General features: G+C 44.1%; 1 protein-coding gene across 2 annotated transcripts in view; it reads left to right on the top strand.

Annotated features, from left to right (window-relative positions):
- The window catches only part of ESYT2 (extended synaptotagmin 2), a 362,124-nt gene that overhangs the window by 290,366 nt on the left and 45,112 nt on the right, over positions 1-26,646 (top strand). For both annotated transcript variants that reach the window (XM_030198737.1, XM_030198732.1), the window contains 2 exons: positions 5,344-5,729; positions 18,001-18,099. In XM_030198737.1, the coding sequence (XP_030054597.1) occupies positions 5,344-5,729; positions 18,001-18,099 (485 nt within the window). The remainder of the gene's footprint in view (positions 1-5,343; positions 5,730-18,000; positions 18,100-26,646) is intronic.

Genomic DNA, 26,646 nt, shown 5'->3' with positions numbered 1-26,646 from the left:
CAGGGCGTGCCGGACTATGGTGCAGCGGGCTTCCCCCTCGGATCATTCCTTGAGGGCTGATTGGCCGGCCCTGGAATCGGGCTTAGCCTATTTGGCAGACTTGCTGTATGATGTCTGGAGAGCCTCAGCTAAAGGCATGGCTCAGACAGTCTCTGCGCGGCGGTGGCTTTGGCTGAAACATTGGTCTGCTGACCACGCCTCTAAATCCCGCCTGGCTAGATTGCCTTTTAAAGGCAAGCTGCTCTTTGGGGTCGAGCTGGACAAAATCGTGACCGATCTCGGCACGTCTAAGGGCAAGAAATTACCAGAGGTCAGGGCTCGGGTTAGTACTCGTCCCGATACCTCCATACCGCCCGGGCAAGTCGGGTTCCTCTGCCCCCTCTTCCTTCAAGAGGAATTTCTCCCCCAAGCAGCATTCCTTTCGCAGAGACCGCCGTCCCGGAGGTGCTCCCTCCGGTCCTCCCCCAGGGTCTCGTACCCAATGACGGGGCCTTGGTCCACGCCCCAGTGCAGATTGGAGGACGGCTGTCCTCGTTTCTGGGCGAGTGGACCACTATAACTTCAGACGCGTGGGTGCTGGAAGTCATCAGAGACGGCTACAAGCTAGAGTTCTGCCAACCCTTAAGAGACGGGTTTGTACTCTCTCCCTGCAAGTCTCCGGTCAAGCTGTGGTAGTGCAGCAGACCTTGGACAACCTGATCCGCCTGGGTGCGGTCGTTCCGGTGCCAAAAAATCAGATTGGCAAGGGACGTTACTCCATTTACTTTGTGGTTCCAAAGAAAGGAGGTTCTGTCCGGCCTATCCTCGACCTCAAAGGGGTCAATCGGGCCTGGAAAGTGAGGCACTTTCGCATGGAGACTCTCCGCTCTGTTATAGCGGCAGTGAAGGCAGGAGAGTTCTTGGCTTCCTTGGACATCAAGGAAGCGTACCTGCATATTCCCATCTGGCCTCCTCTCCAACGCTTTCTGCGTTTTACAGTCCTGAGACGACACTTCCAGTTCAGAGCCCTCCCTTTCGGGTTGGCTACTGCTCCGCGGACCTTTTCCAAAGTAATGGGGGTCATAGCGGCCTTCCTGCTAAAGGAAGGAGTACAAGTCCATCCTTATCTGGACGACTGGTTGATCCGAGCCCCCTCTTATGCAGAGTGCGGCAAAGCTATGGACCGGGTAGTTGCTCTTTTGAGCTCCCTGGGATGGATCATCAACTGGAAGAAGAGCCAGCTGCGCCCGACTCAGTCCCTGGTGTATCTGGGAGTTCGATTCGACACCCAAGTGGGCAGAGTGTTCCTGCCAGACAATCGGATTGTCAAGCTTCAGGCTCAGGTGGACTAGTTCCTAGTAGCCTCTCCTATTCGGGCTTGGGACTACGTGCAGCTGTTGGGCTCTATGACGGCCACGATGGAAGTAGTGCCCTGGGCCAGGGCTCATATGAGACCACTACAGCTATCTCTGCTGCTGCGCTGGACTCCGATGTCGGAGGATTATGCTGTGCGCCTTCCCGTGGACCCAGCAGTGCGCAAGGCGCTGAGCTGGTGGACGCAGACAGACAAGTTGTCTGCAGGATTGCCTCTGGTGACCCCGGAGTGGATTGTCGTCACGACAGACGCCTCTTTGATGGGCTGGGGAGCCCACTGCTTGGGAAGGACAGCGCAGGGGCTCTAGTCTCCTGCAGAGGCAAGTGGTCTATCAACCTCCTGGAACTCAGAGCCATTCGCTTGGTGTTATTGGAGTTCATCCCGGTACTCGTGTTGAAGCCTGTACGGGTCCTGTCGGACAATGCCACGGCTGTGGCCTATATCAACCGCCAGGGAGGTACCAGAGCGCCCCTCTAGCCAAGGAGGCTATGAGTCTTTGCCAGTGGGCGGAAGCGAACCTGGAGCAGCTTTCAGCGGCCCACATTGCCGGAGTCATGAATGTCAAGGCGGACTTTCTCAGTCGCCATACCTTGGAGCCCGGAGAGTGGCAACTATCTGCTCAGGCGTTCTTGGACATCACGAAGCGCTGGGGCCAGCCGAGCCTAGATCTGATGGCGCCAATGGCCAAGTGCCGCGCTTTTTCAGCAGAGGACGGGACCCTCGATCCCTGGGAGTAGATGCTCTTCTCCAACAGTGGCCGACACAAGAGCTCCTCTATGTGTTCCCGCCCTGGCCCATGTTGGGCAGGGTGCTAGACCGGGTGGCAAAGCATCCCGGCAGGGTAATCCTGGTGGGTCCGGATTGGCCCAGACGTCCCTGGTATGCGGACTTGTTCAGGCTCTCAGTCGACGATCCTCTGCGGCTGTCAGTGGAGCAGGGCCTGTTACATCAGGGTCCCGTGGTGATGGAGGATCCCTCTCCCTTTGGTCTTACGGCCTGGCTATTGAGCGGCAGCGTCTGAGGAAGAAGGGCTTCTCAGACAAGGTCATCGCCACTATGCTGAGAGCGAGGAAGCGCTCTACTTCTACTGCTTACGCCAGGGTTTGGCGTATCTTTGCAGCATGGTGTGAAGCAGGCTCACTTTCTCCCTTCACTGCTCCAATTTCTTCAGTGTTGGCGTTCCTGCAAGAAGGTCTGGAGAAAGGCCTGTCGCTCAGTTCCCTTAAAGTCCAGGTAGCGGCTCTGGCTTGCTTCAGGGGCCGCCTGAAGGGTGCTTCCCTGGCTTCGCAGCCAGATGTGGTGCGCTTTCTCAAGGGAGTTAATCACCTGCACCCTCCTCTGCACTCAGTGGTGCCTGCGTGGAATCTCAACCTTGTGCTAAGAGCATTGCAGAAGCCGCCTTTGGAACCCTTGTCGAGGGCATCTCTGAAAGACCTGACGTTGAAAGCAGTCTTTTTGGTGGCTATCACTTCAGACAGAAGAGTTTCCGAGCTCCAGGCGCTCTCATGTCGAGAGCCTTTTCTGCAGTGCACTGAGGCAGGAGTGACTATTCGCACAGTGCCTTCCTTCCTGCCCAAGATTGGTTCTCGCTTCCATGTGAATCAGCAGCTCTGTCTCCCTTCCTTTCGTAGGGAGGACTACCCAGAGGAGTACTCCGCTCTTGAATATCTGGATGTGAGACGAGTCATCATCAGATACTTGGAAGTGACCAATGATTTCCGGAAATCGGATCATCTGTTTGTCCTGTTTGCAGGTCCTCGTAAGGGTCTGCAGGCTGCTAAGCCTACAGTGGCAAGATGGGTCCAGGAAGCCATTGCAGCGGCTTATGTGGCCGCGGGGAAGGTGCCGCCTATCCAGCTGAAGGCTCACTCCACGAGAGCTCAGGCGGCATCGATGGCAGAGGCCGGATCCGTCTCCTTGGAAGAGATATGCAAGGCGGCAACGTGGGCTTCGGCTCATACATTCTCCAAGCATTACCGTTTGACTGTGGCTGCACGGGCGGAGGCCCGGTTTGGAGCTTCAGTGTTGAGGTCAGGGATTTCTATGTCCCGCCCTGGGTGAGTACTGCTTCGGTACATCCCACCAGTCTATGGATTGATCAGCTTGATGATATGGAAGGTAAAATTATGTATAATCATACCTGATAATTTTCTTTCCATTAATCATAGCTGATCAATCCATAGCCCCTCCCAGATATCTGTACTGTTTATATTCTGGTTGAATTTTAGGTTCAAGTTTAGCCTTCAGTTACTTCAGGAGGACTTCGTGTTCAAGTTCTTCTTTCACTTGGATTCTTCAAGAGTTGAGACGACTTTGTGTTACAGTGAGCTGCTGCATTCCTCTCCCCTCCGTTTTACGGGGCTGGATTGAGACATAAATTCTGCCGGCACTCCCTCCCGCTTCGTGCGGCGGTAGGGCAGCTTTGTACCCCTCCCGCTTCGGCGGTGTTAGGGTCAGTCAGCTACTCCCGCGGTTGCGGTTGCAGGATAAGCCAGATCCCCCCGCATCGGCGGGTGTGGTGTCCCTCCCCCGCTCCGCGGGGATGAGCTGGACGGATTCCCCTCCCCCACTTGTGTGGGGATGAGCTGGGTTAATTCCCCTCCCCCGTTTCGGCGGTGGTGAGCTGGGCAGAGTGTCCCTTCGTGGGTGTAATTCTCTAAGTGCTGAGTCCTGCGGATGGAGCTTTGATATCGACATACTGAGGAGTTTCCGGCAGCACATGACCACATATAGGGAGGCAAAAGTTTGCTCTCTATCTCCACCTGCTGGTAGATGGACACAACCCACCAGTCTATGGATTGATCAGCTATGATTAATGGAAAGAAAATTATCAGGTATGATTATACATAATTTTACCTTCCTATGGGCTTTAATAAACCATTTAGTACCCTGTTTACTAAGGCGCATTAGCATTTTTAATGCGCCTACAATTAGCGAGCGTGCTAACTGTGTAGGCGCCTATAGGGATATTGTAGGTGCATTCACAGTTAACGCACGTACATGGTTAACAATGCTAACGTTCCTATAACAGTAAACAGGGCCCTTAATTTCTACTGCAGACTTAAAACCCCTCAGTTGCTGCTCTTGGCTTGTCTGTGTCTGTATATTACAGACCTTGCAGTTAATCTATGGGCTCATTTTCCAAAGAGAAGAAATGATGTCCAAATCGTTATTTCAAAACTTGGATTTGAGATGTTTTTCTCTGCAGTGAGGATAGAGTTGGGAGTTGGAAATAAGGGATAGAGAGAGAGAGGAAGATGAAAGGTGGAATGGAAGAGGAGAGAAGGTGAAGGACGGGAGAGGATTAGATGATGGGAAGATGGGAAGAAAAGTGATGGGAAAGGAGAGAATGTGAGAGAAAACAGAGGGAAGGTGGAGAGGAGAGAGAAAGGCACACTTGATAAGATGGAAAGTGAAGACAATGAGAAAATAGAGATAAAGGAGAAAACAGGTACATGAGGAAGAGAGAGTTCACCCCCTCATCCTGTTGTTCTGACTTCACTTCCATTGCCCCTCAAATTAGGCGTATGCTTATGTCGTCTCCTTCTCCTTTATTTAGGGATGCTGATATTTTAACTTTTTATACTTCAGATTATTATCAATATGCACTGAGTTCGTGCTCACTGTGGGCTGCAGAGTTTTCTGCCACAGGTTTTCTATTCTCAAATGTAGGAGAGAAGGCATTGCAGTTTATACCATCGTATCTCATTCTCCAAGATGTGCAGGCTATTAAGTTTGACATTGGTTGTACTGTAACCAAACTTGATCTATGGCTTAATAGAATCTAATGCTCTATATTCTAATATACTATTCATTTATAGTAGGATCCCTTTAAACAGTGTTTGCAGAATTTGTATGGGAAAGGGTTTGGCAGATAGCACTGAATATCCTTAACTTCTGTTAGTAAGCATGTCAAACGACATTGCCAACTCTTAATGTTTTCACTGCTCTTTAACATGTTGACCTTGTGCTTTTTTTTAATGCTGTAGATACTTTCCAGCGAAAAACCAACAAGATCTTCAGATCAGCATTTGCCATCCCAAGTCAAGAGGTCTTCTGTTCACAAACCACAGCAGCCTACTCCTGCACCCCATGGCCCAGGGTCTTCGACCACCAATGCCAGCAGACCGTCACAGCATGCCACAGCCACTGAAACTAATAAGACAGAAAAGGAGAATGAGCAAATCAGTCCTCCAAATGCCAGCCCTAAGCCTCTGACTAATCTCACCCAGAGCTCTTCCAGCCTGGCAGGCTCAGCCTTCAGCCATTCTCCCACCCACCTCTCAGTGAAAGAACCAACACCAAGCATTGCTTCTGACATATCACTACCCATTGCCACTCAGGAGCTCCGGCAGAGACTGCGACAGCTTCAAAAGTACGGTCTCATTTAGCTACTAGTTCCAGTCTGCAAAAGTGCAGTAGTTTTTAAAAGCAAATTAAAATGAGAAAAAAAGCTGCAGCCCTTTGTGATAAACACAGTTTGATAAATTCTTTTGTTAAAGTTTCATTTCATTTCAATTTTACAGGTGTAGATCTGCTTTTTTAACTACACACTCTAAAGCAGTGTACAGCATTCAAATACAATGAAATATCACTACAAATTACTGAAGCATAGAACACATAACCCGGAGCCTAACCCCAATCTTTTTCTCACTAACGGTGGAATACAGCCATGTAATTTAATATAAATGTGATATATTGAATTATTCTTGTCTTTTGTGAACCACTTTGGGCAGGACTATGTCAAAGAAGAGCACTATATAAATATTATATATAACATAATAAAACAGCACTATTCCGAATATAACATTTCAAGAACACCTGTTCTCCCTAATATAATTTGCTAAACAGGTTAAGTGCTGTGTATTGGGTATTGGGTACTTTTGGCATCCAGTAGGGGATATAAAACATCAGTAAGAGAGGTAAACAAATGGCTTTAACAAATTAATAGGAGGAAAGGAACAAACTGAAAAGATTTATGTGCTAAAGAAGGTATGGTGGATTGGGAAGAGTGAAAGTAACTGGGTACCTCAGTGCTGTAGCACAGAAATACTGAATAAGTACATAACTATTGCCATACTAGGACAGACCAAAGGTCCATCAAGCCCAGCATCCTATTTCCAACAGTGGCCAATACAGGTCACAAATACCTGGCAAGATCCCAAAAAAGTACAAAACATTTTATGCTGCTTATCCTAGAAATAGGCAGTGGATTTTTCCCAAGTCCTTTTTAAGAATGGTCTATGGAATTTTCCTTTAGGAAGCCATCCAAACCTTTTTTTAAACACCGCTAAGCTAACCGCCTTTACCACATTCTCTGGCAACGAATTCCTGAGGTTAATTACATGTCGAGTGAAGAAAACTTTTATCCGATTCGTTTTAAATTTACTACTCCGTAGATGATCAGGTAACATCTGGTTCACATAGATAGTGATCAAGAATCATTACCATCTTGTTGCTATTTTGGTATATTTGGAGGAGACCTTTGTGAAAGAATTTACTTTTGCATGATAATTGAATTAGCTAGTCTCGTATTCTGGAGACCTACTCTTCAGAATGAGGTTGAGGTACATGGGGCCGGCATTGTGAAGAAGGCAGCAACATCACTATTTGTGCTGGTTTGTGGTTGTATGATTTTTAATTGTATTTTTATATGATTTATTTTACCTCTATTGTAATCATATAATTAATATCAGTTTTTTATTTTTATAATTATTTCTTACATTGTTAACCACTCAGAATGTTAGATAAAATGTTCTGTAAGTTGTTTATTTAGTGTTAATTTGCCAACTTTAAAAACCTGCAGAAGTCCCTACCCCCCTCAAAAAACAAAAAAAAAAAACTATTTGTAAAATCTGAAAACAGATATCTCTTCTAAATTCTGCTGATCTGCCTCCAGCAGAGATTTGTCTTGTGCTGTGCCTGCATGATTTAGACCCTGTGCACATTATTAACTTAAATTACAACACCATCAGCTCAATGCATGTAGTATTTGGGTTTTGGACACTAATCACATAACAACCTAATTGATCATTGTAGTGGTCTCATAAGATTGTATTTTTATTTTATTTTTCAGTCTCTCTCCTTCTGGACAGGATTTAATTTTTAACAAGCTATTCAACAAATTTTTTTTTGTTACATTTGTACCCCGCACTTTCCCACTCATGGCAGGCTCAATGCGGCTTACAAGGGACAATGGAGGGTGAAGTGACGTGCCCAGAGTCACAAGGAGCTGCCTGTGCCTGAAGTGGGAATCGAACTTGGTTCCTTAGATCCCCAGGACCAAAGTCCACCACCCTAACCACTAGGCCACTCCACCACTCACACTGTCCATCTCCAAATTAAACATAAAATTATTATGAACAAATATTTTCCACTTTCTCTCCTATTGCCCCTGAGGAACTGTTAAATTTTATTCACATGCCAGCATTATTTAAACCCACCCTTTCATCCTCTTCCAACATTTACAGTGACTATATTTCCCTCCACATTGCTCCTGCTCTTAAACTTTCCTCTTTAATCATTTAATAACGAACTGCATGCCCCATGGGTTAATGAGTTCTAATCTAATTCACAGCTTATAATACCGCACCTATCTCAGCAGAAGATTCCAGGCAGTTTAAGATTCAAGAACCCACAAAAAAGTGAGGAATAACAAAAATACATCATATAAAATAATAACATAAAATTTATCAACTTCTTACGTAATGGCATATAGTCTAGTTCCACAGTTGTTCCTAAATCGGACTCTGTTCTGTCACCATCAGGTTTAATAAACTTCTCTGCTGCATAATATTGTGCAGTTCTGAACTTCTGCAATTAAGTAGGACTCATTTCCAGGCCAACAGCAGAACTTCCTTTAACAATCTTTTTTTCAACCCCTCCTACCGCCCTCCTCCTCCCCTCAAGATTATCAAAGAGAAGCACTTTTGCAGTCGTCTCCACACTCATTTCTAAAACCCATACTAAATATCCAGTCACCTGCTTTCTTTTAATCCTCTTCACGGCTTGTTTTGCCTCAGTCTTTCATACTCCTTAAATTAATATTTAGTGGGAGCCCCTTTTGCACCAGCCAGGAGTCATTTATAAGTATCAACCAACTTTTCACAGAGACATAGTACAGTTTATGCCATGCTTATAAATCATAGGAGACGACCATATGGCCTATCCAATTTGCCCATCTATACCAGCAGCCTTATGGTAACATGAACGAGGGCGCCCAAGTAAGACAGAACCAGACAGCGGTTACAGACAAAAACAACATTTATTAAAGCTGTAGGTCAGAGCCCTATTCCATTTTCAGAAGCAGAAGAAAAAAAACAATATAAAACTAGTCCGTAATGCTCCTGTAGGGCCACTGTGTATCTTATTGTCTCTCAGCACAGTGGCACACTTTACTTGTCCCTGGCCTGGTTCCTCAAATACTCAGCTGAAAATACAAAAGCTGTGAGGTTCCAAATGAAGCTTGGCCTACTTGTAGCAGTGGCAATTCACACATAATAGTGGAGGCCTTTGCCCTGGGGCGTCACTGCTTCCTTTTGGGCCATCTTAACCTAGCTGTGCCCCTAGCATTTCTATGTCCTAGTTCCTACTCTTCTGGTTCCACCTCTCCATGTCTCTTCCCCCTTCGGCAGGACTATGGATCTTGAGGTGGTTCTGACACTGTGAGGGAGTATCCTTGAGGGAAAGGGCAGTGTCCTATAGACACCCTTACCTCCCCCACACCTCAACCATGCCGACTGAGCGCCTGCCACTTAACACTCATGTCGTCGTCGATGATACGCTGAAACCTTCTGCTCAGTGTGCTGCTGCGGCTAGGAAAGCGAATAGAATGTTGGGTGTTATTAGGAAGGGTATGGAGTCCAGGTGTGCGGATGTTATAATGCCGTTGTATCGCTCCATGGTGCGACCGCACCTGGAGTATTGTGTTCAGTACTGGTCTCCGTATCTCAAAAAAGATATAGTAGAATTGGAAAAGGTACAGCGAAGGGCGACGAAAATGATAGTGGGGATGGGACGACTTTCCTATGAAGAGAGGCTGAGAAGGCTAGGGCTTTTCAGCTTGGAGAAGAGACGGCTGAGGGGAGATATGATAGAAGTGTATAAAATAATGAGTGGAATGGATCGGGTGGATGTGAAGCGACTGTTCACGCTATCCAAAAATACTAGGACTAGAGGGCATGAGTTGAAGCTACAGTGTGGTAAATTTAAAACGAATCGGAGAAAATTTTTCTTCACCCAACGTGTAATTAGACTCTGGAATTCGTTGCCGGAGAACGTGGTACGGGCGGTTAGCTTGACGGAGTTTAAAAAGGGGTTAGATAGATTCCTAAAGGACAAGTCCATAGACCGCTATTAAATGGACTTGGAAAAATTCCGCATTTTTAGGTATAACTTGTCTGGAATGTTTTTACGTTTGGGGAGCGTGCCAGGTGCCCTTGACCTGGATTGGCCACTGTCGGTGACAGGATGCTGGGCTAGATGGACCTTTGGTCTTTCCCAGTATGGCACTACTTATGTACTTATGTACTTCCAAACCCAGAAGCCCACCCCAGACAGGCAAGGCTCCAAAGTACTATAGCGGCGCAAAGGAGTTGTAATAGCCGTTGTTTCCTGCCACACCAATTGCTTCAACCCATCCGGATCTCCAGCAGATGGTATCGGTCACAGTGGTAGGCAGCCAAGTAGAGTCTTTTCGTCTTGTTCATTATCTTCACACTCCACATTTTAAATGTCCTGAAATTGCTTGATGAAAATTGTTTTGTTTTTGTCTATTAATAGAAAACTTTTCCCCCAAGTTGTGGCCTCTTGTATAAACAAAACAATGAATTTGAGTAAATTGTGTATGCAGAGAGAAAATGGGCCAATGTGTACAAATAAGCTTCCTAGCTTCTACAACTGATTGTGTATATGGTAATATACAAGTGATCCTGTTATCCTGATCATTTTTTGATTGCTGAAATAACCAAGTTCGATGTGTATTGTATACCCTTTTATAAGCTCTGTATACTACTTGTATTGTTTAATTTGTTTCTTGCCATCCAAAATAGACCGATCATTCTTTAATTTATTCCACTTCCTTTCCAACCTTCTGCAAGCTCTTTTATGAGTCAATAATTCCTCATTGAACCAAGGAGAAGAATAAACCCTCTTACTTTGCCTTTCTTTCAAGGGAGCCACACCATCTAAAACTTTAGTACTTTAGTAATTGGCGCATTCCAATCTTCTATCATAGACCTAGAAGTAGTAAGTTCTGTGCTCCATTACAAAGAAGGCAGGCTAAGGAAATTGCTCCAGCTCAGTTCAAAGAAACATCTTTTTGAATGAAGCATCCAACCCTCTGCTTCCTTTAAAATATGTACCTTGCCCTTTCTAGTTAGGGATTGAGTACATTTTTTGTCTCCAGAAATAGGAGAAAAGACTCCTTTGGTGCTGAGAATCATCAGATCAAGCAATCACCTGTATTTTTTCTGTTCCTTTGTGAAGGCCACTCAGCTAAGCCCAAGCACTCTCATTTCCAACTTCACCTAGTTGAGATCAGAATACAACTTCAAACCATTGCAGGAGAACAAGTTCATTTCAAGAGATAAAACAAGTCTTTCCCAGATATTTCCTCATGTTGAAGAAGTCAAGAGGACTGTTCTTGCAAAAGAAAAGTTCAGAAGGAATTTAACCAGGGGACAAGAGTTTTTGTTAAATCTCAGATTCTTGTGTTCATATACCGATTAATCCAGACTAGAGAAAGTGTCTTTGCTTTACCCTGCAGACTAACCAAGATCAAAGCTGCCGGGTTACCTTGTTCCAGGGGGTAGATTTTTGGCCAGTCTTGGATTTCAATCAACCCATTCCTGTTTTATTTATAGGACTTGCAGCACTGATGTGAATGGGTAGAATCGGGGACTACAAATAGTACACTGCTTTGTGATGTATGTTCAAAATTAGGATTGGTCAAAATGTCTCCATCCTGAAGCTGGATGACTTCATAGCGCTGCAGAACCCTTCCTTTTGGATTCTCCTCTTCTCCATGTCTGTTTACCAAATGTTTGGTGATTTGTAGCAACCCACCTACTCAGGCACGGTCTTCTTGTTTTATATTAGCCTGATGATTGGTTTCTAGCAGCTCCGTTCTCAGGTCTGGAAAACTGATTTGGAAACAAGACCTTTGCCCTACTTCAGTACTTGAGATTCCTGAAATGCTTTGACAGTCAACCTCCTACCAATATGGAGGCTTTCTGGACACAGATCAAGTGAATTTCTTTTCTTCTGCAAGACAGACTTTAGGGACTTGTTCAGATGGTTCATCGTGCTCTTTGGGTCACAACCAGAACCTACTCAGAAATACTGAGTGACATATCATCTACAGTCTCAAAATGCGGAGGACATAATGGGGCTCATTTTCAAAAGAGAAAAAAACGTCTAAAAAGTGTTATAAATCTTTGGACATTTTTCTCACAAAAAATTCTAGATTGGTATTTTCAAAACTAATTTTTAGACATTTTTCTATGAAGTTCATCAGAAATGTATTCAGATTACAAGGGGGCATGTTAAGGGCAAGATCTGGGCGTTCCTAACACTGGGATGTTTTTCAGCCGTAATGGAACAAAGCAAAATTGTACAGGACTAAAACTAAGACGTTTTGCGCTAGACCTGTTTTTATAATGAATAAGGCTCAAAAAGGTGCCCCAAATGACCAGATGACCACTGGAGGGAATCGGATGATCTCCCCTTACTCCCCCAATGTTCACTAACCCCTTCCACCCCTCAAAAATATGAGTAAGAACATTACCAGCCTCTATGCCTGCCTCAGATGTTATACTCGGGTCCATTAGAGCAGCATGCAGGTCCCTGTATTAGTTCATTAGTTTAATCATGGGTACAGTGCACTTGCACACAGGTGGACCCAGGCCCATACCTCCTCCTACCTGTTACACATGTGGTGGAAACTGTGAGCCCTCCATAACTTAACAGAAACCCACTGTACCCACATATAGATGCACCCTTCACCCAAGAGGGCTATTGTAGTGGTACAGTTGGGGGTAGTGTGTTTTTTTTGGGGGGGGGGGGGGCTTAGCAGACAAGATAAGGGAGCAACGATGAGATGTGTACCTAATAGCATTTATTTGAAGTCCACTGCAGTGCCTCATTACTCTCCTGGGATGTCTGTGTGGCCAGTCTACTAAGAATGCTGGCTCCTCCTATATCCCAATGACTTGATTATGTGCATTTTTCATTGAATTTTCTTTTCCAAATATGGACTGAAAACATAAATGCACAGAACACAAAAACATCTAGCAAATATTTGAAAATGGCTGTATTCCCCACATGAATTTTGGATGTTCTTTCAAAATGTCTAAAGTTGGACTTAGACGTCATATCGAAAATGCCCCTCCACATGAACAAAAGTTTTGTTATCCTGCTAGGTTTTTAATGTTGCTTATCTACAAGCTATTCTTCAATGGTGGACCACAGAATACAGCCTACTCAAAGGATTCCCCTTTACACCACAACATCATTGTTTGCTCTCCACAAATGTTTCAAACATTGATTGGGGGAGTCTTCAACATACAGAAGGCATCCAAGCAACTGCTAAGAGAACTTTTCAGTTATCTGTTGCTGAGAGCAACATTTTATTCTGTTTGGGTATTTGCGTGCCATCTTCAGGGTCAATCAGTGCGGATTCAAATAGTCAAGAGAGAATGTTCTATGTCCATAAACAAAGAAGGACTACATTTCATTGACTATACTGAGAAAACAGCCTGGATGTGGGATTTCATGGTTTGTTGATCACATATGCATCTGGACCATCTACATCCCCTGAGAGCAAAACTCTGAGAGAGAGAGAGAGACTTGGCAGAATTCTACAATCTTATCAGTGGTTGCTGGTTCCAGATGTGGTCCAATCAATCTTCCAGCACTGGAGAATACCTCAAATAGATTTGTTCACCAGCCATGAAAACACTAAGCTACCTCTGCTGCTCAAAGCAGATGCCTTCAAGTTGGCTTGCACAGGATGAATTCACCATAGGCTGAGTTGTCTTCTTCCTCTAACTTTATAGAAATTCTGACAAAACTCAATTGCCTCCTAGTACCACATAGACACACTTAAAGCTGATTTCCGAGCTTGAAGAAGCTATTGGTTCAACCTCCACTGAAGCAGTTGTTCTGCAATTGTGGAACTCCCCATCCCTTGAATTAAGACTAGAGGGTGCAGTTTTAGAAAATTATTAAAAACATAGTTGTATCAGAAGGTTTTTTTTTGTTAAAATTTGTTCAGCTTTCAGCTCATATGTTAAATTGTACAAATTAATATATTATTTGTCAACCATCCTGAGCGTCTGGTTTTGGTGGTCTGTAAAAACTGATTGTTATTATTAGCTAGACCACCTATTTCAGTGAGGAGATTGTTTTGCCTATGTTCTATCCTAGTCTTCATAAGCATCAATGCTCTGGACTATAAATAAGCTCTTGCTTATCAAAGTTTATGCAACTCCTTCTCCCCCCTTGACTTCAAAATATGTACAAATTGTGTACACTAGGAAATTGGTGGTGGCACCTAACAAGTCATAGCCACTTGATGCTAAGTTCCACAACAGGAGTCACCACCCAAGAAAAAGATCTAGGTGTCGTCGTGAACAGTACATTAAAATTGTCTGCTTGGTGTGTGGTGGTGGCCAAAAAAACAATGTTAGGAGTTATTAGAAAGCAAGAAAAATGTATTAGGAAGGAAGAAAATAAGGCAAAGAATATTATAATGTCTCTATATCACTTCATGGTATGATCTCGCGTTAAGTATTGTGTGCAATTCTGGTCAATGTATCTTAAACTTGTGCTATACATCACCCTCGCTGTTTATGTTTGTTCTTTTTTTTTTGTTAGTTAATATCTGTGTTTGATTTATAATGTCTTATATTGTTTCTTATTTTACATATTGTATACCTCCTTGATATAACTAGTGAAAGGCATTATGCCAAACATTTCAAATAAATAAGATATAGCGGAATTAGAGAAAGGTTCAAAAATGGGCAACCAAAATAATTAGAGCTTTAGCTTTTCCTATATGGGGAAAGACAAGAGATTAGAGCTCTTCAGCTTGAGATGGCTGAGGGATTATATGATAGAGGTCTACAAAATCTTGAGTGGAGTAGAGTAAACGAGAATTAATTGTTCAAAAAATATTAAAGGCAAGGGGATACTCCATGAAGTTACATTTAAAACAAATAGGAGAAAATGTTTTTTTTCACGTAATGAATAGGTGAGCTCTGGAACTGGTTGTTGGAGGATGTGGTAAAAGCAGTTAACATAACTTGGCTTTAAAAAAAATGTATACACTTCCGTGATGCTATTGTGCTTAAAAATTTTTTCTTTTTTTTAATATATGCACTAGTGCTCAGTGAAGAGGGCCGTCCTGCAGGACTCTTACACAGTATAACTGTATTACCTTGCCCAATATGACATCATAGCACTCCAACCTCCCTCTCTATGTGTCATCAATAATGTTTACTGGCACTAACATCCAATTTCATGCTTTAGAGATGGCAGAGCAAGAAATCACTTATCTTCGGATGTAGTGCCAGTGCGTCATACAGGAGTCCTTGCCTCAACGTGTGTCCATCTATAAGAAACTGTAAATACGATGGGCTCAACGTCCATCAATTATAGTCCACAGTGCTTTTAGGTTCCCATTCCCTACATGTGGGCATTTTTCACGCTAGGCGTCTTCAGGGGAACAATTTGCTGAATCTAAAACAAGAAAAGAGTACGTCTGTATACTATGATTGTATCGAGCATCTCACAGTATCACAAATCCCTTAAGCATAATTTCTCCCTTCTACTTTCATATTTAAAGATTATAAATAAAGTTGAATTTCTGACAAACAACAAATATAAGGTCCGAAGGATAGAATAGCGGAACATTTGAGCAACCTCCGCATTCTGAAAAAGGAAGCACCACTAGTATCACACTGGGCGGAAATGTATCATCATGAATCGGACCTTATATTTGTTATATTGCACCAAATACCTTTAAATGCCACGGGTAACATCATGTCTATGCTACTCAGGAAAGAACAAAGGTTAATCTACCAATGGCAGACAGTGACCCCACGTGGTTTGAACAAAGAAATCGACTGGTGGGTGTACTACTTCCCCTTGTCTATATAATGAGCTAAAATGGCTGAATGATGTGATTTATGTGCATGCACCGGCTTCTGGCTGTTGGTAAGCTGAGACTGTGCGGTTCCCGCTACAGGGTTGTCAGAAATTCAACTTTATTTATAATCTTTAAATATGAAAGTAGAAGGGAGAAATTATGCTTACGGGATTTGCGATACTGTGAAATGCTCGATACAATCATAGTATACAGACGTACTCTTGTTTTAGATTCAGCAAATCGTTCTCCTGAAGACGCCTAGCGCGAAACATGCCCGCTTGTAGGGAACGGGAACCTAAAAGCACTGTGGACTGTAATTGATGGACGTTGAGCCCATTGTATTTTTACAGTTTCTTATAGATGGACACACGTTGAGACAAGGACTCCTGTAGGATGCACTGGCACTACATCTGAAGATAAGTAAAGTGTTTTCTTGCTCTGCCATCTTTAAAGCATGAAATTGGATGTTGGCGCCAGTAAATCAATCAATCAGTAAGTACAATCAATAGTACTCAGTCATTTAGACTACTGCAACGCACTCTATGCTGGCTGCAAAGAGCATATAATCAAGAAACTCCAGACAGCCCAGAACACGGCAGCTAGACTCATATTCGGTAAAACAAAATATGAAAGTGCTAAACCCCTACGAGAAAAGCTACACTGGCTCCCTCTTAAAGAACGCATCACGTTCAAAATATGTACCCTATTTCACAAAATCATTCACAGAGATGCCCCAGCCTACATGTCAGACCTGATAGACTTACCACCCAGGAATGCTAAAAAATCATCCCGTACATTCCTTAATCTTCATTTCCCCAACTGCAAAGGTCAAAAATACAAACTAACGCGTCAACCTTCTCCTACTTGAGCACACAATTCTGGAATGCGCTGCCGCGCAACTTAAAAACGATCCATGAATTAACTAACTTCCACAAACTATTGAAGACCCATCTCTTTAACAAGGCATACCACAAAGACCAACAAATGTGAACTCCTCTACATATATCCAGAATTGTCTTATAATATTTGATTGTTATACTAATATCTTGCTTTATCATTATCATGCTACCCAAGATCTTTCTGTAATACTAAATGTCTATTTCTTATACATCTCCACCATACATGATGTATTGTAAGCCACATTGAGCCTGCAAGGAGGTGGGAAAATGTGGGATACAAATGCAATAAATAATAATAATAATAAACATTATTGATGGCACATAGAGAAGGAGGTTGGAGTGCTATGATGTCATATTGGGCGAGGTAACACAGTTATACTGTGTAAGAGTCCTGCAGGACGGCCCTCTTCACTGAGCACTATTGCATATATTAAAAAAAAAGAAAACATTTTTAAGCACAATAGCATCACGGAAGTGTATTCATTTAGAAATTCTGAAGGTTTTCATTAGGTATACTTAGGTAACACAAACAAAACCGGACGATAAAATATATACCCCAGCGTTTGTCACTTTAAAAAAAAATGTAGACAAGTTGCTTGAGGAAAGTTCATAAACTTCTATTAAGATAGACATGGAATTAGTAGCATGGAATCTTGCTAATCTTTGGGATTCTGGTTTGGCCACTGTTTGAAGCAGGATACTGGATTAGATGGACCATCGGTCTGACCCAGTATGGCAGCTCTAGGTGGTATTTTAAAACTACCAGAGTTAAGCCTTATGAAATCAGAATCAGTGCAGTCATGATAATTTTTCAAGTCTGCATCACTAGAAAACATCTGTAAAACAGCTACATTCTTACTCCTTAGGTATACTTACATTACTGTCTGGACCATTCTTCAATCAAGGGTAGTGCCTTCAGATTTAAACTGTCCATGTGAACTACACACACCTTATAATTATTTCAGCAGGTTTCTCTTCAACAGTGGGACAAATCTCTCAGATGCTGGAGCAGCCCTGAGTTTGGGAGTTACCCACTTGTCTGGCTGATCCCCCTAATTGACAAGAAAACAGAGTTCTTACCTGTAACGTGCTCTCCATAGAGTGCAGGTTAATCTGATAATTCTGCCCACTTCCCCTGAGTTGATTCTAAGCTTTAAAGTGTGAAGACTGAGGGAACTGCATGGGAGGTGCACATGCTCCAAACCTAGTTCTGAGCTTTGGGAGAGCTGTTACATCTCAGTACCATCAGAAGATGTCACCCACTTGTGTGACTGATTAATCCTGCTGTTTGCAGAGAACAGCTGTTCTGCATTAGGTCGTATACACACATGCTGCGGCAGCCTAGTTTCATAAGTTCGGAACAAATCTGTCAGGAATAGTTAGGAGTGGGACTGAGAGACATCCTTTTACGTCATTTTATAAAGTGGTGTTGTAAGAGCAATTTTCCTGGTGACCCCCATGCTTTTTGAGATAACTAGGAATATTTCCAATGTATCTTTTGAATGAGCTGTTACAAACCTCAGCTTCCATGTAGCATATGTCGAATAACAAGTACCTATATCTGGCTAATGCTAATGTTCTCTTCCCGCCTTCTACAGTGGAACAACATTGGGTCAGTCTCCATTGGGCCAAATTCAGCTAACAATTCGGCACAGCTCTCAGAGAAACAGGCTTATTGTGGTTGTGCATTCCTGCCGGTGAGTATGTTTTTTATTTGCTTGTCACTGTTAGGATAGAGAAGAGAGAAAAAGGGATACAAGTGTTGTCATAGTCAGTGACAAAGGAACTTCTTGGCTCCTGGGTAAGCAAAACAGAGATCTTTAGGACACTGCTTCTCAGCCCAATCCTTGAGGCACACCTAGTCCCATCCAGTTTTCAGGATATCCGTAATGACTATGCATAAGATCTGCATGCACTACCTCCTTAGTATGTAAATCTACGTTATGCATATTCATTGTTGATATCCTGAAAACAGGATGGGACTAGGTGTTCCTCATGGACTAGGTTGAGAAACACTGCTCTAGGATGTTAAAATGCATTTCCTGTACTGTTACTGTGCATTTCTTGTACTTGTTACTTTTAAATAAAAGCAGAAGGGTCTCTGTCTTCTAAAGCATTCCATTAGCACTTATTAAAACGTGCATCAGGTCTGCTGCCTGCAGGTATATGGTCTTTAAGCAGAATCCACCCAAACCACTGTGGTGTAATGATCTGGTGTCTATGAGCTGAACCATAAAACTAAGGGTTTTAATATTGCTATGAATACTATTTCCTATTTTCTTTCAATATCACTAGAATGCAGTAAACACTAGACTTCTGTAAGAAGAAAAGTTCTTTGCAGCTTATCAGTGAGATGTCAGCTATGCAATTATTTTATATTTGGTGATAACAATCTAGCAGGTCAGGATCCATAGTCTCTTCATACACCATAAGAATTTTTAAATACCTCAAATTTATTCACTTTATATGTGGCTTGAGATTGGTGATCTGTGTTCAGCAATGATCATTTTGCCACTTTGTTTCAGTAGTGGTAAAATAATTATGCTCAGAATTCAAAATAAGCATAAATATGACACCTTGATGTAGGGGCATAATGGATATTAATTTTGAAGCGTTTGGCCTTTTAAATTCTGGACTCTTGCACTGTTTGGACCTTCACAGGAAAAGTTATATATCTATATGATCTTTCCTGTCTTAAATGGAATTCCTTTCTGTTCCTAATTTGTTTTATGTAATAGTATGATTATTCACTGTTTTGACCTTTTATTAGCAAAAGTGGTATATCAAATCCCAAGTAAACGTAAGTGCCAGCAGCACATTATATTATGTATTTTTAATTTGTTAGTGCTATAATTAACAGTTTTTCTTGCCTTTTCAATATTTAAACTCTCGCCCTCTGGGAGAGGGAGGGAAATTAATGGCATGTGCACCATGACAGCTGCTAGAGCATAATACAGTCAGAAATTGATGAGGGCTATAGAACAGCTTGTCCAAGTTTGTTTGTTTTATTTATTTATACTTGTATCCCACAATTAACCAAAAACGAGTTTCGGTTCAATGTGGTTTACATTTAACAGTTGTTAGAGATTACATTGATTCAATTACACTTACAAGGTTGTATGATGCTGTGTTTTACCCTGGTTGGCAAGATAACTATTAGTGCATATGGAATAGTCATTGGGTTTCTTGAGAAGATTTAGTTCATTTCTTAAATGAAAAGATACATTACAGTTAGTTGTGTATTGTTCCAGAATGATTAGTGTGTATTTTACGCATGGAATGTCCTGAAGAAGTAGGTCTTTAGGTCTTTTCTGAACTGGAGGTAGTTTGTGATGCTTCTTATGACTTTGGAAATTGAGTTCCACCATTTTGAGCCCAGGTAGCTAAATCCCGCTCTGTGGGTGGACTTTGTATAGTAGGTTTTTGCAGTTGGGCAGGTGAAGTAGTAGGTAACCTCTGGTTTCTGGGTTTGCATGTCTTGGTGATAGTTTGATCTTGTCTAGCATGTAATTCGGTGGCATGCCAAACAGTATTTTGAAGATGATTGTGCTGGTTTTGAAAAATAGTCTGGCCTTGATAGGGAACCAATGTAGCATTATGAGTAGTGGAGTTGCTCTATTATTTTGAATATCAATCTCACTGCTGTGTTTTTGATGGTCAGCAACGATTGTAATAGGTTTTATTTGCAGCCTACATATGCTGCATTACAGTGGTCTAGTTGGGACAATATCAGCATTTGTACTATGAGATAGAATGACTGTCTGGGGAAATAGTGTTTTGAAGCTTTTTGATGTGATTGCAGCAACTTGGTCTGCAAGGGTCAGATGTTTGTTGAGAATGATTCCAATATTTTTGTTTTTCAGTTGTGTAAGATTGTTGATTTATTATGAGGTTTTAGTAAGTAGTGGGATTTTGCTGGCTGGATAAAACCAGGAGTTTGGTTTTATCTTGGTTTAATTTGTTTGACAGTTGTGGCCCAGTTTTCCATGAGGTCAAGTCCTTTTTGGGCCTTATCCAGTATCTCTGTGATGCTGTTGTTGACAGGTATGCATATATGAACGGGTTTAACACCATTTATTTCCAGTTGCTTGCCAAGTGGAGCCATCAGGACATTATATAGTATTGGTGATATCGGGGAACCCTGAGGGGACCCCGCATTCAGGGATCCAGGAGGCTGAAAATTAACTGGACATCTTGACAAGGTAGGATCTGGTTCTTAGAAAAGCGTTGAACCATGCTGCTACTGCTCCAGTTATTCCTATGTTGTCGAGCAGGGTCATTAGTATTGTGTGATCTACTAGGTTGAAGGCGCTTTGACATATTGAATTGTAGTAGTAGTATTCACTGGCCTTGGCTTATTATTCTTCTGAATTTTGTGATCAGGGTGGTTATGACTATTTCAGTGCTATAGCATGGTCTGAAACCTTATTGGGAGCTGTGAAGGACTGAGTAGTGCATTAGGTATTCCATTAATTGTTGCGCTACCAGTCCCTCCATTGTTTTTGTCAGCAGTGGTATTGATGCCACTGGTCTGTAATTAGTGAGTTCACTGATATTTCTGGTGGCATCTTTAGGGATTGGAGTGAGTATGATGTTGCCCTTGTCTGAAGGGAAATGGCCTTTCGAGAACATGTATTCTATATGTTAAGCGTTTGATGAACCAATCTGGTGGGTTTTACATCATGTAGTTTGGGCAGCTATCTAATAGGAAATTGACATGTGCATATTTTGTTAATAGTGCTTTAACTGAGCTGGTTGTTGGTATCTTAAAGGAGGACCCGATTCTGTCTGCCTTGATATGGTCCTTGTTGGTTTCACATTCGTGTAGGAAATCTGAGTATTGTTGGTGTTACAGCTAGGTTTGATCTTATTTTTATTGGGTTTTTTTCTTCTAAACATTGTGCTAACTCATCTGCTGTTGGTGATTTTTAATTTGACATTACAGAGCTTTTGTGTTCAGTACGTTTTTCATTAGTTCATTTATTTGTTTCATAGTTATCTCTTCTGGGCATATGTATGTTCTGTAGTATTCCGCTTTGGCTCTTTTTATGGTGTGTTTGTACTTACCTAGGGCCTTCCTCCATATGGTTTTGTTCATGTCTGATTTGTTTTTGGTCCATTTTCTTTCCAGTTTCCTGCACAGTTTTTTCTTCTCTAATAGTTCCTTGTTGAACCAGGTGCACAGTTGTTGTTTTTTTTTGTTGTTGTTACATTTGTACCCCGCGCTATCCCACTCATGGCAGGCTCAATGCAGCTTACATGGGGCAATGAAGGGTTAAGTGACTTGCCCAGAGTCACAAGGAGCTGCCTGTGCCGGGAATCGAACTCAGTTCCTCAGTTCCCCAGGACCAAAGTCCACCACCCTAACCACTATGCCACTCCTCCACTCCTCCTCTTAGTTTTCATTTTGAGTGGTGTTATTTCGTTTAGTGTGTTTCCACTTAGTTCGTCCCAGTTTCTCATGAAGTGAATGTTAGTGGGTATTATGTTTGTTTAGACATTCATTGCTGTTGACCAGAAGCTATGAATGTCCACTTTTCCTCTGGTTATGGCAGTGTGTGTTGTCCTTGGTTCTCTGTTTTTGCCATTCTCTTTCTATTGACATGTGAAGGTAAGTTTGTTATGGTCTGAATATGGCACCTTTGCCCAGTTATGATTCTCTATTATATGGTTGTTATTGGCATAGGGGCCCTTTTACTATGCCACGTAAGCGCCTATGTGCGCCCAACGCATGCCAGTTTGGACTTACCACCCGGTTACCGTGTGGCCCATGCAGTAATTTCGTTTTTTAGGCGCATCCACTACGCGTGCCAGAAAATATATTTTATTTTCTGGTGCATGGCGAAAATTGGGCGGTAACTCCAATTTGATGCACGTAGGCAATTACCGCATAATTAACATGCTAAGTCAATGGCTTGCGGTAAGATCTCAAACCCAAAATAGATGCGTGCCAATTTTTATTTTGCCGCACATCCATTTTCGTCAAAAATGTTTTTAAAGCATTTTTTTACAGGCGCACTGAAAAATGGATCTGTTCACGCCTAAAAGTCGCACCTACACTACCGCAACCCATTTTTCAGTGCACCTTAGTAAAAGAACTCCTATGAGTCTGTAAGCTAGTATGTCTAGGTGTGCCTCAGTGACTAGGTTGAGTCCTCAGGGCTACAAAGAGAACAGATTTTCAGGATATCCCTAATGAATATGCGTGAGAGATTTGCATATAGTGGATGTAGTGGGCATTCAAATCTGTCACACATTCATTAGGTTTATCCTGAAAATATGGCCTGTTTGTAGTCCTTGAAGACTAAACATGGACAAGCCTGCTGTAGAAGATTGAACTGTAAACACTGTCTGCCAAATCCAGAGCATGAGGCATGAAGAGAGAGCTGCAGCCCATGGTTCCAAACAAATCCCAGTTATAAGTCCTTTCAAAAGACTTCATTGTATGGGGACAGACCTAAAGATCTGAATTATGTATACCTGGGAGAAAAAGCAGTATTAGGAGGATTTGATAGACATACCTCCAAGATATAAATAAGAGCTTTGCCACTTATTCTGGAATGAGGGGTTGTAGGATTAGGGTGAAAGAGGGTAAGCTCAGGAGTAATCTAAGGAGATACTTCTGCATAGAAAGGGTTGGTGGATGAATGGAAAATGGTTCTAAGTAGAAGTAATGGAGAAAAGCACAGTATCTGAAATCAAGAAAGCCTAGTACAAGCACAAGATCTAAGGAAGAGAAAAAGGGATTGTGAATAGGCCTTGTAGTCTTTCTGCTGTCATATTCCGTTATTTGTTGATGGTGGTAAATGAGTATGAAGGCGTTAGATTTTGCTCAGTGTTTAAGTATGCTTATCTCTTCATAGGCTTCAGCAACTGGCGTCATTATTGTTGTGGCTGTCTGGGTCTTGCTGTGCCCCAGGTAAGGGGAACCAATATTTCAGCCATCATACTGTGGTTTTTCTGAAAAAAGCCATAGCACAGTGACTGAAATGTCAGTTCCACTTAGTCATATGTAGCAAGAACCAGACAGTCAAAACAATAATTCTTACCTTCATCAGCTCCAGGAAAGCATCATTGCAGTGATGCCTCCTTCCTGTTTTCCCCTGTTACTGAGTATAAGTGACACTAAGAGGTCCTTTTGCTAGTCTGCGCTAAAAAGTGGCCTGTGCTATTTTTAGCGCATGGATTTCCCGCGTGCTGAGGCCATTTTTAGCACAACTATAAAATAGCCACAATTCCTCCACGACCCTCCAGACCGGTCAAGACGCATGGGTTATGTCCTCCTACCAGCAGAGGGAGACTGAGAAACACTGAGCTTTTGAATACTGTATATATAACCTGTGCAGTACATCCACTAGCCAGTATTTTCTCAGTCTCAGCAGAGGTAGAGGGACAGCCTGTGCAGTCTTCAATAGTCCGGTGAGGTAGCTGGATTATACGGTCAGGAAATTTATTATCTGGTTGACAAATTTAAGGTGTTTTCTATAGTCCCTGTACGTGGTTGAAAAAAAAAAAAAAAAGTGCTTCGGGGCCCTGGGTCCGGTGGGGCCCAGTTTTTCCCCCCTGGGGTGTTACACCTGTGTGCAGGTCCCTCCCCCTGTGCTGCTCTCTGTGGAGACGCTGGCAGCTTTGTGCCTCGGCTGCTTTTCTTATATTGTAGCCTTGAGAGCCCTCACTCCTCAGCTGCCAAAAAGAAATTTGGGTGCTGTCTCTTTAAGAGAGCTGAAGTGTTTCCTTCATAGGAACGGACGGCAGATTCATACTCTGTTCGTTGCGAGTGAGAGCAGTGCTAGTGGCTGTGCTGGGGGAGCGGTGTGTGAGAGAAGTCTTTGGCGCCGTTTTGTGCACAGCGTGTTGGGAGATCGGGGCCATGACAGGCAAACTCCTTCGCTGTCGCGCGTGTTCGCGCCGCGGAGTAGAGGCTCCTGGAGGTCAGTGCCGGTGGTGCGGCGATCTGAAACAAACCTCGTCGGTGGCGACGCCCCCGGTCTTGAGTGCGGAAGTACCAGCGAGTACGGGGGTGTCCGGGCCGGCAGGAGCATCGGCAGGGCCGGCTCCAGCGAGTGTAGTTTTGGCGGGAACGTCCGCCATTTTGGATTCCGCGCGTCCTGCGGAATCAGCTGGTTTTGTGCCTGCGGCTGCCGTTTCGATACAGAAGGGAGTGCCTGAGGGTACAGGCGGCGCTGGTTTTCCGCCGGAATTTGTTTGGTCTCTCTATCAAGCCTGGAAAGCGGGACCCGCTCCTTTGGGGGAGGGGCCTAGTTCGGCAGTGCCAAAAAGGCCTCGGTTTGAGTGGGACGAAGAGGAGTGTTTCTCTTCTATCGGTTCTGAAGGTGCTTTTAGTGATGTAGGGGACCCTGAGGGATTTGAGGGTTCTCAGGATCCGGAGGTAGTGGTTCCTGGGGAGGACCCCTCCGTAGTGCGGATTTTCCACAGGGAGGAGCTTGCGGAACTTATTGAGCAGGTCTCTTCAACTCTTAAATTTGAGCAGCCAGAGGCGTCTTCGGGGGAGGCGAGACAGGTGGATCCCCTGGTTAAGGGGATTCAGCGGCAGGCTAGGTCTTTTCCTATGAATAAAGACATCCGGGATATGGTGTTTCAAGAGTGGCACTCGCCGGATTCTCCCTGTAAAGTGTCTAAAGCAATGTCTAGACTGTATCCGCTTCCACAGGAAGATAGAGATTCCTTTAAGGCTCCCACAGTAGATGCGGTGGTGACAGCAGTTACTAAGGCCACGGCGATTCCGGTAGACGGAGGGACTGCTCTCCGGGACCCCCAGGATAGGAGGCTAGAGGCCTTTCTCAAGCGGAGTTTCGATTTGTCGGCCCTGGCCCTGCAGGCCTCGGTTTGTGGGGGGCTGGTCGCGAGGGCGTGTTTCCGCTGGGCCGAGAAGCTGCTTGATGATTCGGTGGAGGTTGGGACCTCCGGGGTGCAGGAGTTAGCCAAATTGGAAATGGGATCGTCCTTTTTGTCGGATGCGCTTTATGATTTGCTCCGTGCCTCGGCCAAGAATATGGCTATGCTGGTGGGGGCACGTAGAGCACTGTGGTTGCGAGGTTGGGTCGCAGATGCGGCTTCCAAGGCCAAGCTTTGTTCGCTTCCCTTTAAGGGGTCCATGCTTTTTGGTGAGGATTTGGATAAGTTGGTGCGCGGACTCAGTGATGCTAAGGCCCCTCGTCTTCCGGATTTTCGTCCTAAGACGGCTGCCAGGGGGTCTTCCTTCGGAGGACGGTTTAAGGAGGCGCGCCGGTATAGACCCGGGAGGACTAGTAGCCCTTTTAGAGGTCGGTTCTTTCAGCGCACTCAGTCCTTTCGGGGCAATCGGCGCGGAGGGCGTGATTTCCCCACAGGAGGACAGGTGTTGGGGCGTACTTCGCAATGAAGGTGTGCGGGCCCAGGCTCTGGTTCGAGTAGGGGCTCGTCTGAGTCTGTTTTACCAGGACTGGGCCCAAATCACCGCGGACCAATGGGTCCTCGAGGTGGTGCGAGACGGTTACGCTCTGGAGTTCGACGGCTCGCCTCCCGAAAGGTTTCTGGAGTCGCCTTGTCATTCGAGGCTCAAGCGGAAAGCGGTACGGGACACTCTGGCTCGTTTAATCAATCTGGGAGCGGTTGTCCCGGTGCCTCCTGCGCAGCGCCGCTTGGGCTGTTATTCAATCTATTTTGTGGTCCCAAAGAAGGAGGATGCGTTTCGGCCTATCCTAGATCTGAAGGCAGTCAATGCAGCTCTCAGAATCCCCTCTTTTCGCATGGAGACATTGAGGTCGGTCATTGTCGCGGTGCAGGAAGGGGAGTTTCTCACGTCTTTGGATTTGACGGAGGCTTATCTGCACATCCCCATTCGGGCCGCTCATCAGCGTTTTCTGCGCTTTGCGGTTTTAGGAAAGCATTTTCAGTTTTGTGCTCTTCCTTTCGGTTTAGCAACGGCACCTCGTACCTTTTCCAAGATCATGGTGGTAGTGGCGGTGGCCTTGCGGAAGCAGGGTATTCTGGTGCACCCGTACCTGGACGATTGGTTGATTCGGGCCAAGTCTCGGTCGGAGAGCGAAGTAGCCACGGTGCGGGTGGTGCAGTTTCTTCAGTCTCTGGGCTGGGTAGTGAACTTCGCCAAGAGTCACCTAGTGCCGTCGCAGTCACTGGAGTATCTGGGGGTGCTTTTCGACACCAGGAACGGTCGAGTCTTTCTGCCGGGCCCTCGGATTCGCAAGTTGCAGGATCAGATTCGTCTGTTCCTGTCGGAGGCG

This window comes from Microcaecilia unicolor, chromosome 1 (assembly GCF_901765095.1).
Source record: "Microcaecilia unicolor chromosome 1, aMicUni1.1, whole genome shotgun sequence".
In the NCBI taxonomy this organism is placed as follows: domain Eukaryota; kingdom Metazoa; phylum Chordata; class Amphibia; order Gymnophiona; family Siphonopidae; genus Microcaecilia; species Microcaecilia unicolor.
This window is presented reverse-complemented; position numbering and strand designations above follow the sequence as displayed.